Source organism: Ananas comosus, linkage group 18 (assembly GCF_001540865.1).
Source record: "Ananas comosus cultivar F153 linkage group 18, ASM154086v1, whole genome shotgun sequence".
Classification (NCBI taxonomy): domain Eukaryota; kingdom Viridiplantae; phylum Streptophyta; class Magnoliopsida; order Poales; family Bromeliaceae; genus Ananas; species Ananas comosus.
In genome coordinates, this window is record NC_033638.1 from 6544121 (window position 1) to 6559835 (window position 15715).

Here is a 15715-nt window from a genome sequence, read left to right on the forward strand (position 1 = left end):
AATCGTAAATTTTTTTTTTTATGCCAAAGAATAAAAATATTTTTTCAGCCTGAAAATTATTTGCTAAAATTTTTTTCCAAGAAACTAAACACTCGTAATAGTACTAGAAAATTATGAAATTTGATTTTTAACAACTTTAAAATAGTAAAAAGGATGAATTATGAATTTTGATTATTTTCAATAGTAAAAAGTTTTACAAATATGTGTTCTTTGTAACACATTTTTGTGAACCAAAACAAAACAAAAAAAAGAAAAGAAAATTATGGGAATGATCTCCAACGTGAGACTGTTCCATCCATCGTTTACACAGCTTTGAAATTCGTATTGTTCATATGATAAGCGGTGGATAAAATAGCCTGAACTTTTTCCGCCAAATTTTTGTTCCTAAAATTGCTAAAATTGCGACTATATTCAATTCAAAATCTTTAAGGTTTTTCTTTTTCTTTATTTTCTTTGTTTTTCACTCAAACTAACTTTCCCTCTTCTCTCGAATGTAATCATCATAAAATTTATAAAAAAAAAACTGCAGTAAATGAAAACACCCATAAATCTCAAACTCAAAATATGTATATCTATAGCAGATGAAATGGAGTATCTATACAAATAAATAAATAAATAAATAAATAAATAAATAAACCCAAACAGTTGTTACGTCATACCCGAAACCCGACCCGGTCCGACCCGGCATCGGTTGTGGATCAATCACCCGTCTTTGGATGCGGGTTCAGATACGGTTCAGAGTTGGCTTCAATAGTTCTCAGGCCCAATAGTTTTTGGGCTTCACTTGGGTTGGATCGAGTCGGATTTGATTTAAGATTAAACTATCACATTGTTGAAACAGAATCGATATGAAATTACACACCATTGTGTTAACCAGAAATAAAAACAAGTTATTGCGAGTAAAATGGATTCGAATTTTGGGTTGAATTTTCGGATGATCCATCAATACAATTTTTTTTTGTTTGTTAAGGTTGGTTTTCCGCACTGGAACTTTATTGGGTCGGGTTTGGTTGGGCCATTCGGTAGAATAATTTAAGATAAATCCAACAGGACCCATTAAGGCTTCGCTTGGGATTTGCACATATAGATGCATTATAGAAAATTATTATATTTATGAAACTTCGTTGAGACAGTTTAATGAGCCGTGTGATTCACTCTATGCTTGAATCTTAGAGGTCTATTATAATCTAAAGATTTTCTGCTCAAATCTTAACACTGAATTGGATGGCAAATTTAGGCGGACCCGAACCTGGACCCGATAAAATACCCGATCGTCAAAAGTTAAAGCAAAAGGCCAAAATTTGAAATACTTGATACTTATCTTGTCACTATATTGTTTCAGACTTATTATGTACGTGTTTTAATTACACTGTTGTATGTGCATGTATTTTGAAATTATGATATACTAACTATTGAGACAAACGATTCCGCTGCACTGTCTCGATCTCTCCCACATTTCTATAAATTTTTAAATAATTTAAAATTTAAAATTTACATTGTAGGATTATAGTTATATATTGTATTTTTCTATATTTAACAAATCGAACCAGAGTCGGAGTCAGAGTTGGAATCAGAGTCCTAGTCTGAGTCTGAGTCGATAACAAGGTGTATTTAAAGCACTAAATTGTAGGACTTTCTGCTAGAGATGTCAACGGGTCGGATTCGGGGCGGGTTTGTAAAAACCCGAACCCGAACCCGACTCCAAACCCGAGACCCGAACCCGAACCCGAACCCGAACCCGAATTTAAAAATCCATTATACAAACCAGAAACAGACAAAAATCCGAAACCCAAACCCAAACCCGTAACCCAAAAATTTAAACCCAAAACAATTATATTTTGAAATATTGAAAAAAGAAATAATTGTTTCGGGTTATATATAATACAAAATAAATTCGGGTTCGGGTCGGGTTCGGGTTCGGGTCGGATACAATCAAAATCCATATCCGAATCCATATCCGTCAGGTTTCTATTTTTGATATCCATATCCGAATCCATATCCATATCCATCGGATATATCCGTTTCATTCGGGTTCGGGTTCGGGTTCGGATAAAATTTCGGGTATCCATACCCATTGACATCCCTACTTTCTGCCCAGATAGTCCTTTCGAGAAACCCTAGCAGCCGGTGTTGAAAATTCCAGACTGTCTTCTCTCTCGCGCCCTCCTCTCGCTGCAGCAGTACTTGGTGTTATTATGAGCTTTCCTGTGGCTTTTTTTTTTTTTTTCTTTTTCGTTTTGGATGCTTTATTATTAAGTTCTTATTTATTTTCTAAATATTATTCTGTAGGCACTATGAACATTGATAAGCGCACGTCGTCGGAAGATAGAATGAGGGGTCTGAGCCCCTGGAGACACGAAATTGATTTAGGCGTGATTTCTAAACTAAACTAGATTTATCTCTATTTTATTTTGGACTAAATTATTTTGCTGTTCATTTAGTAGTTATATTCATTTATTTATTTACAGAGCGTTCCTCCTTTCTCATCACGAAAAATACGTTCAAAAATTCGTTTGTTATATACGACACGAACGCTGACTTGGATATTTATTCCAAAAGAGCTGCTCTGAGATCATCTGAAACGGTGGTTAGTCTTGTATCATCCATCGGTAAATTTTTATACTATTTATTATTTATTTATTTTTAGTATATTTTTTTTATTTTTTTATTTTTGTATTAGTTATATTTTGCATCTATTTTGTGTTGTTTTGCCTCCTAGCTAACGCTATTTTCTACTTGACTAATAAATTTTTAAAAATTTTTTTAGATGAAGAAATAATTTTCTGTGCTTCCGGGACAATCATAGAATGCAACAGCGGCAGTAATGGCCTCTTTGATGTGACCATATTGACGACAGCTAGTTTACTGAGATCCGATGTTGAGGATAAGATAGTAGAAAATATGCAGGTGGATAATATGAAATTTTAGTGTTATTTGTAATTTTTAATTTTTTCTTCATTACTTACATATGCATGTGTTGTTTCAAATATATCTGTGTAGATGCTTATTTATCCTTAAATCTTTTTTTTTTAAGGTAATTGTATACTTGTGGGATGGGAAATCGTACAAAGCGGAAGTTCTCGGATACGACCCCTATTTTAATATGGCGACTGTACGGATTCGTTCAGAAGTTGCACTTAAAACTGCAGTATTAAAAAAAGTGGACGATTCAATATCGATCTGTCCGACCGCATGTGATTCCAGGGAAGCTAAGGGACCGATTCTTCGTCGACATTCTAAAAAATTTTGGCTTGTTCCCGGGGATAAGGTCGTAGCCGTTGGACGGCATCATGAGAAGCAGCAAGAACTTATGGTCGCTCCCGCCTTATTTAGGTGAAATACAATAATATTTGATTATAAATTTTAAACATTTATTTATTTATTTTGAATATTTAGTATAAAAGTTAGGATATAATAATTATGTGTATGCAATTCAAAGACGTGTTTAGAGCTAAATTAATTGTGATGTTTAAAACTAAGCTTCAGATTTTGTATGGTTCTATATTATTATTTTTCTTTTTCAATTAACGATTGAGTTTTTTTTTTCTTCTTCTTTAGTGCTGATTGTTGTCGACTAGATTGCAAGGAGCTTTTTAGAGCGAATTGCAAAATTACTAAGGTGATTACTTCTATCTTCTTTTGTTTGCACATATATGTGCATAGTCACATAGGTATTCATATTAGTTGGTTAAGATGTGATAATTATATAATAAAATTAATTTTTTTTTTTTTTTTTGTTGTAGTCTGGAATTGGGGGACCGCTTGTTAATCTGGACGGGGAGGTTATAGGAATTAACTTTATTGGTCGTCTATGTACTCCATTTTTGCCTATTAATGTGGCCTCCATATGGTGGACACATTTTAAAAAATATGGGTATTTTCCAAATCCTTTTATAGTGTAATTTTATAAATTTGCTCTTTGTGGGAACTTTAACGAAAGCTTGCTTAGGGAATGCTGTCGGCCGTGGTTAGGAATGGATATAACAAATTTATATTCTGGGCAAGTGGATGTATTGGAACATATTGTCCGAAAATTTCCTAACATTTCAAGAGGCGTTATTGTTGAGAAGGTATTTATTTTTGATGAATTGTTGATTTTTAGAACTTGCTAAAATTTGTGCAATTTTAAATTATTTTGGAAGTGAAAATAAAAAATTAAGACAAGCTTTCCAACATTAAAATACTTGTTAATTAAGATGTTTTTACTCTACAAAATATTTTTACTAAATTAGGGTTGAACTTTGTTCTCATCTTAATGTTCAGACAAAATGTTTTTACTCAACTCGGTAACATTTAGCTTCTCCTATTTATACAACTCGGTAAATATCGTACAGTAAATTATTTGTAGGTTGAACGTGGTTCCCCTGCTTGTATTGCTGGAATTATTCCTAACGATGTAATAGTTCAATGTGAAGGAAAAAAAGTCAAGAGTGTTTTGGAGGTGAGGCATATTTGCTGTTGTTGTTACTAATCTGCTATCTCTATTTTCATTTATGTGTAATGCTTAAATTTTTTTCAAACTTGCCTAAATATCTTTTTCTTTTTTTTGTTGGTTTATGCTTTTTTAATTTTTGTCCTAGTTATTCAAAAGAATTTATCATAAGATTGGACAAAAAGTAGAGCTTGATGTGATAAGACCATATGATGGTGCTTATTTGAGTGTTTCTATTCTGGTCGATGTGGCTCCGCGAGTGAACCGGTAAAGTTTTTTTCTACCCATAAGTATATATGTTTTTGAATATTTAAATAAAAAAATATTTTTTGTTCAAAGTATAAAAATAAAATTATATGAAAATAATAATTTATACTTATTCTGCATTTTATATGTTTTTTGATTTTTTAGGTGGCCGGTTCCGATGGCTCGTCGAATACAAAAAAGAAGACGACAGGGATAAATAAAGATATCATTATGTGGAGAAAATTATTTTTTTGGTTTTATTTTGTGAACGTTTTTATCTTTTAGTATAATGTTTTTTTATTTAAGAATACTTTGGTTTATGTTATTTAATAACTTTGCACGCCCATTTCAAGTTTGCTTGGATATTTGATTTTTGAAAACTGTTGAAGTTAGGTAGGATTACGTTTGATTCTTCTAATCTCATTATATGGTACCCGTTGCTTATCTAATTTAGACTGCAAAGCTTATTGGGTATCACCACTGTAATTAATACTTTGTGTGGGAAGCGTTTTTTGAATAGTTTATTAGAATCATCAGAGCAATATCTTGGAGGCGTGCAGGTCTGTCATGCTGGACTGGAATTCTCGGACCTGCAAGCGCACGAATGGTATTTATCTAGTCAGCATTTCCAATAAAAAAAAAAATCAAATTTACATTTAAAATTTAAATTAGAATTTTAATTTTATATATCATGCAACTGTAAGCATAGTTAGCATAAATGCTGACTAGCCAGCCTAGGATTCAATTCCATGTCTAGTCTCTTTGGAAAAAAAAAAAAAATTTCAACCTAGCCTTATTTTGAAAAAAAAAAATTCAGAAAAGAATTTTCAATCTAAGCTCATTTTGTTAAATTAAAGAAATAAAGCATAATTTAGTAATAAATATGTGTTAATTAGGAGAAAGAGAACAATTTTTTTTGAAAGAAAATTTTTTCCTCTCTCCTCTCACTCCCTAACTCCTCCACCCTTCTCTTTCTATCTCTCTCTCCCCCACCCCAGAACCCCCATTCTCTCTCTCTCTCTACCCCTCTCCACTCTCTCTCCCTACCGCGCACACGCACACTCTCTATCCCCATGCTATATCTTTAATAACTAGTGTAGGAACCCGCGCGATGCGGTGGATATAATCACATTTGATTAAATTTAATAATATAAAAAATACTTTAAAATTTTTAGAATAAAATAATAATTTAATAAAAAATAACGAAAGATAAAAAAAATTATAGAAGAAAAAAATATGTTACATAGAAATCGGACCCCTTTGTATTCTCATTTAGGGCATTCTCTACTAACACCGATACTTTCGTGAAATATCATAGCGCCTTCAACCCTTTTTCGGCAAGTCCTATACATTACAAATATAAGTGGTCGACATCGAGGAAGAAAGGTTCGAGGCTAGGGTTAGAGTTCGACTCACTCGACGTTAACGGTGAGAGCGAGGGCGGTGCGCTTGCGGGCTCGAGAGGAGCGGATGTAGTAGGCGAGGTTGTTGTCGAGAACGCCATTTGCCGTGCCCACAGGCTTCTCGGGCAACGATTCTTAGAAAATAGAAACTAATGAAAGGAAAGTTGAAATAGCGACGTTACAAAGAAGAAATTATGAGATGGGAAGTCGAAAAGACATACGTTATAAAATAAAATTAATAAGACGGGAATGCGAAGAGGTAGACGTTACAGAGAAGGAAAACCGAAGAGACCGCTTAGCCATTTGGTTCAAAAGAGGGACAAGTGAGGGTGAAAGATAGACTGCCACGTGGTAAAATTAGGAGAAATAATGTTAAGGTATAGATAAGTAGAGAGAGAGAGACTGGGGATGGAGTTGGGGAGGGGGAGACAGGAGAGAGAAAGAAAAGTATTTTTAAGTATTTTTTTTTTTCAGTTTTTCGGTTTGGTTCTAAAAGAAACAAACTATTTTAGAAAGTATTCATTTTTTCAGATTTTATTGACAACTAGAATTTTTTTCTAAAAAATATTCAGCAAACTAAAACACTAATCCTTCATGAAATTTGAAAAAAAAAAAAAAACATTTCAAAAACAATTAAGTTTTTTTGGGAACCAATCAGGAGAGGTTTTCCACTGCAAGGCTTCTAAATCATCAATCGGTTACATTAAACTTAATATAAAATATTTACAATATTTAAAAAATAAATTTTACTATTTTTAGATATTACATACTTAGCTACCAAATAGGTACAAAATTAACAATTGTAATAATGACCAATGAAAGAAGTTTGCAAATTTAACGATGCAAAAACCAAATAAAAGTTTGATAAAAAAAAATATATGTATACTATTTAAGCCAAGATCAATGTTGATATTTTTATTTTTAGCTGTTAAGTTCAAATTAATTTTTTGAAAAGGCAAGAAATGCTGATATATGCAAAAGCCTTCTAGAGCCAAGGCACGGGGCGCGCACATGCAGGTGCTTGCCTCAAGAAGGTGGTGAGTTGCAATTCCAATAAAAACAAAATTCTTAATAAGTCTAAATTTAAATTGATATTTTATATAAAAAATTTCAAAATAGTCAAATATAAAAAAAATAATCACAAAAAAAATAATCACAGGCATAAATATTCTGAAACTAAAAATATAAAAAAAAAGTTTCAACTTCGAACTTAAAAGCGAAGGAACAAGAGAAACGGAAAAAAAAAAAAAGAAAAAGGATTCAAATTAGAGATTCTTTTTTTTCAATCCCTTGACATATTAGAACATATAGTTAAAAAACTCACGACCCAAAAAATCCAAATCTTAAACTCATTAAATTCAAACATACGTGTTTAAGGGGCGTGTCCCTCAAAGCCTAAGCGCGCGCGTCTCAGAGAGGGCACTGCACCTCAGCTGGCCAGAGGCGCTGAGGCACGCGCCTTTTCAAAGGCTGGTTTAAACCCTCTTGCTCGCTAGATAAATAATATTAAAAATCATAAAATTTACCTTCTAGACCCTTCAAATACTATAAATCAAGTTGATTTCTGACAAAATCAACTGTCAATTCAAGTCCCGTCATCTAAAAGAGCTTGGGAGCATGAAGGCCTCTGTGTTTCTATAAGCATCCCAGCTATACTTTGCCTTTAATTCAGTGTACTTAAACTCTACTCAAGCCCTTTTCTTTTTCCCCCTCTCCAGAAAATAATTATCCTCAAACCCTCAAACACTGAATTATTCCATCCGAACAACAAAGATTGTCATTTTGAAGATGCAAAAGTGGAAGAAAATTTAATTAGTAACATGTACAGTAAAATTACATTAGTACATATCTGAGGTACAAAACTCAAAGCAGATAAGAGCATTAACTTAAGCATTGGCCTTTGTTACAATAATTTACTCACTTAATGGTTTCTAAGAACAGTGTAGATCCAACAAGTAAGCTGCGCAAATCGCTTAACAGAACGAGAAACAAAAGCACTTATAATCTTGATGTAGCAGCTTCTAAAGCAGATCATTCATAACCAACATAAAAACAAATCAAAATCTAGAAAATTTTCAAGAGCAATTTGAAGCTACTTGGAAATGCTTACCTCAGAAACCAGGATGTTATCCTCCTCAAAATTGATTACTCTAGTATGTTTTCGAAATTACTAGAAAATGTTATCAGGAACTGCTGAATACCTGCAGAGGAATGGAGCAAATTCAAATTGATTCAAAAGATAACTGGAGCTTTTACATAATTTACTGTACTGATAGAGAAGCATACCCCTGCTAAAATATTTTTTGATAGCTTTGGTTTACTTTTGCCACTATCTGAAACAGGACGGTTTTGAGGGACCTGGCGAATGACTTTCGGTTCCAGAGCTTTATCAGATTCCTCTCCAGTTTTCTGCTTCTGTAGCAGGCACCCAAATTTTGAAATGGGTTCAGCTCAAAAGGGAAAATAATAAAAAAAGAGAACTTCAAGCTAGACATTTACTGCTATCAAATAAACTGTCTTAGATACGCTGAATCCGAAAATAATGAACGAAAGCAGATGCGGGGCTTTTCCACTAAACACTAGCAATGCACTCTTGATTGAAATTCTTTTGGTACCGTATCAATTTCAGCACAGTAGTGTTCATCGCTGCAGTTTCCAAAAGATGCTTTTACTGTTTCATTGAAATATGAGCTAGTGGAATGATAATCTTTGAGTAGCATGAATTAATTGTTTAACTAGATCTGCTAATTCCTGTAATAACCCCAACTTTTTTCCTTGCAGACATCAGTCTTATGTAATCAGTCTAAAGATAACTACATTGGTTCTTTTTTCTCGTACGGCAAATAAACAAAAGAAAAAAGAAATCTCGATGACAAATAGAGTAATTGATATGCCTTCTGAGAAGTACCAATATGTTAGATTTTAAATATAATTCTGCAATGAATCAGGAAATAACTACAGAATAAAACAAGGCAACAATATCTAGCAGAGGATAGAGCATACAAACCTTCTTTCTGCGTTCTTGCATATGTTTCAATGCAATTGATTTTTCAACTTTAGACAAGTAGAAATCACGCTCCCTCTTTGCAGCAGATATTTCCAAGTTTAGTTTCTCTTCCCGAATGTGGTTCCTCTCAGCTGCATTTGGATTTCACAAGTCACTCACACAGAAATAATATGCAAGGATTGCTGTGCAAAACACTGAGTGGTCCAGAGGCTTCACAATACCTATTTCGCTAATCAGATCATCCCATTTGAATTTACTAAGATACTTGATGTTCCAAATGTCATAGTAAAAAGAAGACCTCTTTCTCCCACCTAACAAGAAACAAAATCAACCACGGAGTAAGATTCATAAGATACAATGCTGCAGAGGAATAGATAAGGGAGGTTGAGATAGCAAGCATGCGGTGGAAGAAGTAACCGTAAGGTTGAATACTCTAATTTCTATATCGGCCCAAAAGATAGCCATTTCACTAAATACTATCATTCTTTTCCATCAATTAAGGGATGCTTAAGAATCAAACTGCAACGACTGAGATAGCTCATGAAAGGAAATTCTTTTGAACTTCTTATTAATTCTTTCATTGGGTAGGTCATGGGTCGTAAACTTGACATCTTAAAAGGAAAGATGGAAGATAATGGACATTCTCTGAGGGTAGACATCATGTGGAAATTATAGAAAAGTAGCCCAACAAAAATAGGGGATGCATTAAGTAATATCATGAAGGGGCTACGTCTAGACAGAATATGAAGCTATATTGACGGGGAGATCTTTATTATATTTATCAACAGGGAGATGTTGATTACAGTTCCAAGAGTAAGTTTTGTGCAGTAAAATCGTTCAGCATCTCAAGAGTATATTAACTGGGCATAATATAAGTACATAAAACTCTTCAAATACATGATTAAGATAAAATGCAACATAATAAAAACCGATGTTTCATTAGATTGCTAGAAGAGGCAGGCATGCTTGAATATGAATAACTAATGATGACAGGAAAATGCATCCCCAAAGATACAACTATCTCTTAATGACTACTACAGTTTAAAGGCTTACCTATTTGTTCACCGTTAAGCAAATTTGCAACTCTTTTGGCAACACTTTTTTTCGTAAATTCAACCCACCTATAATAGTTACATACCAGACAGGGCAAACGAATAGCTTATTAGAACAAACAGAATAGATTCTCTTCAAACAGGTAGCAGATACAAGGCACCAAAACGAACTAAGCAGCTAGGATACATCAAGGATAATTACTATTTTTTACTTCTCCATTGTCTGCAGAGAAACCTAAAACTTCAGTTATAATATATGTGATGCTTCAATAACCCACTAGAAAATAAAGATGATTAATGCGCTTGTAACTGTGAATGATGTACACTTCCATGACATTAGCTTTGTTATGCAATGAATTTTAATTGACTGTTTGTCCAAGTGGAAATTCGTGTAATACTATTTGAGTAAGGCTGTGAAGAAGTCTAACATATTCTTTATCAAATCCTCTTGACAACTTCAAACCGATTAAAAAAGCAAACTAAAAAAATACAATATGCGCTTTGGAATATCGAAGCCCATTTCAACATTGTGCTCTAGACAAAACTCTTAGACAGTATATTTCTGCCAAACCTATCTCAAGAAGAGAAGCTATTTTAGCAGCCAGGGTTCATATTTGAAGCAAAACCCTCCACAAATAAAGCTTGATTGTAGTTAAACGAAAGCTTCATAGTATTTGAATGATACCTGACAGTGCTTCTCCTAGACTAAAGAAGTGAAGTTTCCCTTTAACGTCTCAACTAAACCAACATTCCTGCCCAACTTTAAATCATCCCAAATCAACTTAAAGTGGTTTGTAATAATTTTCCACTTGGGAACTCCAGGACTAAATTTAAAGAATGTCCCTTAGGTCTGTTGCCAAAAGATTTGAAGTTACACTTTAGCAAAGAGAAATAACATGGGCTTTGTAATAATAAAAATAGCGAGAAACAACAGGGATTTCCAAATTTTACCCCTCAGAAAACTCCTTTCCTCTGAAGCCACCAGCTTGCTTACGGTGTACTTGAGCACTGGGATCTGCCATTAGAATTTATCATATCAGGTCTAGTCAATGTTTGAGCAGCCACTACTAGAAAACCAACCGGACTTGACTGTGGGACTGAAGAAGCAATTTCAATAAGCAAACTTTTACACAACATACTAGATAAGTAGATATTAATAATAATTTCAAAAGTAATCGATAAACATTTAACTTTGTCACCCCATCTGATTGTATGTATAGATACCACCCCATCTAATTGTATGCATCTTAGGAGTCCATAAATTTATCTATCATGTCAAGAGAAAATAAAGTTGGAAACTAGTCAAACTACTAGTTTGTGAGGGTGAAAATTTGCGTGTCAATACGAAAGCTAGTTCCTAGTGAAAAAACAGAGAAAGACAAAACATAACTAATATGAAAGTACCAACTATTCATTATGTTTGATTTCAACAAGAAATAATAGGCCAGCAGTACAATAATAGTTCATAGTTTCAACCTAAATAGCACTTTAACTATGTATGCATTGAGCCCTTGAAGTAAATTATAATTCATAGTCCAATTCCACAATATCATTATTTGTAGTCCATATTGTCTTCTGGCATTGCATATTAAAACCTCCTCTACCACAAGTAAACAGAACAAGGTAATTAATTAATCATGTAAGACATGCGCAAGATAATTAATCAAACATTATGCCTCTCCATCTGTCCTGCAAAATCATTTTGTAGAATGATAGAGCCAAAGTAATTGACATTCCTTCTCTCACAACAGAAACTATATTTTAATGATATCTTCGCTTCTGGGGAACTTTTATTGCAATTGACAGCAACTAAAAGATAAATTAGATAATAAGACCTACATTTATTCTCAAAAACAATTTAATAATGCACGTCAGAAAATATAAATGGCAAGGCCAACGATATGATTACCTTCGGGAACAAGATATATTCTCTGTATATCTCCAAATTTAGAGAGGATCAGACGGATGTGAGATGGGTTCATGTGTGGGGGAACTCGGCTCAAATAACAAACTCCTCGTCTATCTGCACCACTTGAATCTTTACGAGATCGCTTTTTCTTGTTTTTCCTCTTCAAAAGTTCTCCTTTTCCACATTTGTCCCCATCATCCACCATATGTTGTTCTTCTAGATGAGTATCATCATTGTCTTGTTCCACAGCCTCGGCCATGCACTTTGACAGAAATTTTCTGGAGGTCATTAACACACATCTACTAAATTTCTCGAACACCACTATACAAATAGATAATGAAGAGATGCTAAAGAAGGCGTGTTGATATATGGGAAAGCTGATGAATTAGCATTCACAAATCTAGTTAGTTTGTGAATAAAGTTCGGTGGAGAAGTTAAGATATATTTGAAAGCGCGACATTGGATACTATTAATATAATAAGTCACGGAGAGATCAGGTAATTTTCCCATGACTGATTAGACGCGCCAATTCTGTAATAGTCAGGCATATCAAACCTCAATTAAATCCGATGATTGGCTTATAGGAATATCTAATCTAGTCGAAGCAAAAGGTGGCATGAAATTAGGTTAAAGTAACCCTAAAACAATAAACAAAAGGATGAATTTGCTTAACTACAAGTGACTTCACTTCTTAGCGCTATTTCTTGAAAGACACAACCACATCATTCTGCTCGCACTCAATGAAGATGAAAAGCAAGTTTCGATAATGCTAGAATAGATATATCAAGGTCTTAACTGCCCATCAGTATGGGCTGTGCCGGTCTTACTCTCACCATATGTGCTGGCAAGATATCGGCATGATACGACCCCTGTACTGGTGGCACGACTCGACATCTTTCTTTTTTTTTGAAATTACCAAATAGTTATTTCAATAAAGTGCAAAAACTAATAAAGATATAAAATAAGCAATTAGAATACATCGGTTCCAAAAATAAATAAATATTTTATGTTATAGTGTGCTAGCAGAGAGGTATTTTTATGGTGAGCACACATTAGCATCTTAGGCAAGAACCCCCCGTGCCACAGCACTTAAATTCTTAAAATACATTATATCTAATCATAATTTGGACCTTTTTTTTGCTCTTAAAATAGTAAAAACTGTTCTGACAATATCAATTCGCTATGTATAACTGTTCTGACAATACCAATTCGCTATTTTTATGCATGCAAACGCAGGACCGGAGAGAAAGCGACCATAAACTGGTGGAGAGCGATTAGAGATGACGATTCTAATTATAAAAATCTCAATATTGTATACAAACCCTAATCAAACTTACGTACACATGTACACTAAAATTGCACACACACCACCAAATCGCACGATTCCTACTTCGATAAGGAGATGGAGTGGAGCAGAGATCGAACCAGGTGAGGATACTCGGCGACGAGGAGAGCGATCGATCGATCGATCGATCGGATTAAGCTTCGAAGCGTCGGTGAACGCGAAAGGTGGCCCCCAAAAATTAGGGCTAAACTCGAACGAGCGAGTGGGAGAGGAGTATACTGCTGTGCTGTTTCGGCGCGTCCACACTAGGGGTGAAAAACGGATCGGATATTGTCGAATAAACCATACCCGCATCCATATATTTCTTTTCGAATACGGATTCGGATACAAATATATAACGGGTGCCAAATTTTTATTATCACATCTGCTAAAAATAGATTCGGATATAGCCGGATATTTTTTAGGATTCAAATATGGGTTGGATATTTATAATATATATGCACATACACAAAAAAAATATATTATTTATTTTTCTACCTTGTTTCCTAAATATATTTCTTTATATATAAAATAGGATTAATTTCTTACAGATTCCTGCAAATATAGTGAATAAAAAATATATCTCTATAATGTTCAACTTTCATATGTTATCTCTACAAAAGTTCTGATATTTTCAAATATGTCCCTCTAATTTATTACCGTTAGAGAACTGTTTATATTTTTAATTTTACCATCACAAATATATCCCTCCAAACGTCATATTACTGTTAGAGAACTGTTTATATTTTTAATTTTATCATCATAAATATATCCCTCCAAACATCATAACAGTATAATATAAGGGGGTAAATATATCAAAAACTAATGAGAGTTAAGTATCTAACCTATGGTTAACTAAATTTTTCTAACGAATTCTGACGATAGTGGTATATTTGAAAATATTAAGATTTTTATAGAGACAGCATATGAAAGTTGAATTTTGTAGGAATATATTTATTATTCACTATATTTATAAGGACGTGTATGAAATTAACTCTATAAAATATGTAATTTTAATATATAACTCATTATAAAATAAACAAATAACACGAAAAAATCATCTTTTTTTTTTTTTACAACATGTGTTAATCATCCTTCATTGGCAATAAATTAGAGGGAAGGAATTTGGGCGGGCTGAGCATGCGAAATTGAGCCACGTGGATAAAAAAATATAAAGAATATAAAAATAGAATTGAGTTCCTATGCTTTTAAAAGTATCAAGTTATTGATGCTCGTAAATTTTTGGCCCTTAGATGAAGAAATATGCGGTTAGGATGATGTGGGCCCCCTAGGGTTGAGTGGGTGGTTGGTTGAATAGTATAATCTAACGGGTGAAAATGATCAAAGGCATAAATCAAACGGTAAAAAACTCACAAGCACCAAGTACTTGGTGCTTTTACAAGCACCATAGCCGGACTCTATAAAAATAATAATAGTTCGGATATCCATATCCATATCCATTTTTTCGGATATCCGAAAAAACTTCACTCTCTAAAACCATATCAGTATCCATATCCGACCAGTGGATGTTTTCTATCCGGATCCGGATAACATCGAACACGAATACGAATGGATATTTTCGGATAATATCCGATCCGTTTTCACCCCTAGTCCGAGCCCTCATTTTCTCGGATTAAAGCGGGCCGGAAGTGGGTTCGATTGGACACGGGTTTAAATCCGGATGATGGTGTGTCGGGCCTTCCGCAGGCCGGCCCGAATGTTACGGGCTTAAGATTTAGATTTAAATCTAAATCTAAATTGAAAATTTAAATTTAGATTTAAAATTTTTAATTTTAAAATTTTAAACTTCAGATTTAAAATTTCAAATTTATATATTAAATTAAAATTTAAAATTTAAAATTAATATTTAAGATATATATTTTAAATTTAAATTCAAATTTTAAACTATTTTTAAGTAAAATTCAGTAAAAAAATTATTATATGCAAACATCAAAAAATTTTGCCAAATAACTTTCTAAAATTACTTCAGAAAAATCGTTTTTCATACAAACTTAGTCAAATGCTCTACAGATTTTAATCAAAATCAATTATGTGGAAATTACTTTTCTCGAATTTAGGCCAAACGAATCCTAATACGCCTATAGGTGATGGAAAAAAGAGATTCAAAGCCAAATAATTATGGATATATTAATTATGATTTTTGTTTGTCAGACACGGCACGGCACGGCACGGCATGATCAAACCAGCAGGCTACCAGCAGTCTTACACCCCTAGGTGATGGGGAAAGATATCAAAACCTAAATATTTATAGATATATTTATAATTTTTGTGATCTTTTGAACTGAATCCAAATTCGAAGTTGATCTGAAAAATATCATATA

At 33.5% G+C, this 15715-nt stretch overlaps 1 protein-coding gene and 2 long non-coding RNA genes across 3 annotated transcripts; 2 read left to right on the plus strand and 1 right to left on the minus strand.

Annotated features, from left to right (window-relative positions):
* On the plus strand, positions 3560–4049 carry LOC109723970. The gene is made up of 3 exons (XR_002219800.1): positions 3560–3619; positions 3744–3874; positions 3950–4049. It is a non-coding gene; the product is annotated as an uncharacterized LOC109723970 (long non-coding RNA).
* Positions 4357–4993, plus strand: LOC109723971. Its single transcript, XR_002219801.1, has 3 exons — positions 4357–4441; positions 4581–4699; positions 4844–4993. It is a non-coding gene; the product is annotated as an uncharacterized LOC109723971 (long non-coding RNA).
* On the minus strand, positions 7879–13629 carry LOC109723969 (pre-rRNA-processing protein ESF2). Its single transcript, XM_020252523.1, has 8 exons — positions 13475–13629; positions 12050–12311; positions 11092–11155; positions 10142–10209; positions 9310–9399; positions 9089–9219; positions 8368–8496; positions 7879–8282 (listed from the first exon to the last, which is right to left on the minus strand). Exons 2-8 carry the CDS (start codon positions 12306–12308, stop codon positions 8265–8267), a joined length of 759 nt encoding a protein of 252 aa, XP_020108112.1. The 5' UTR covers positions 12309–12311; positions 13475–13629; the 3' UTR covers positions 7879–8264.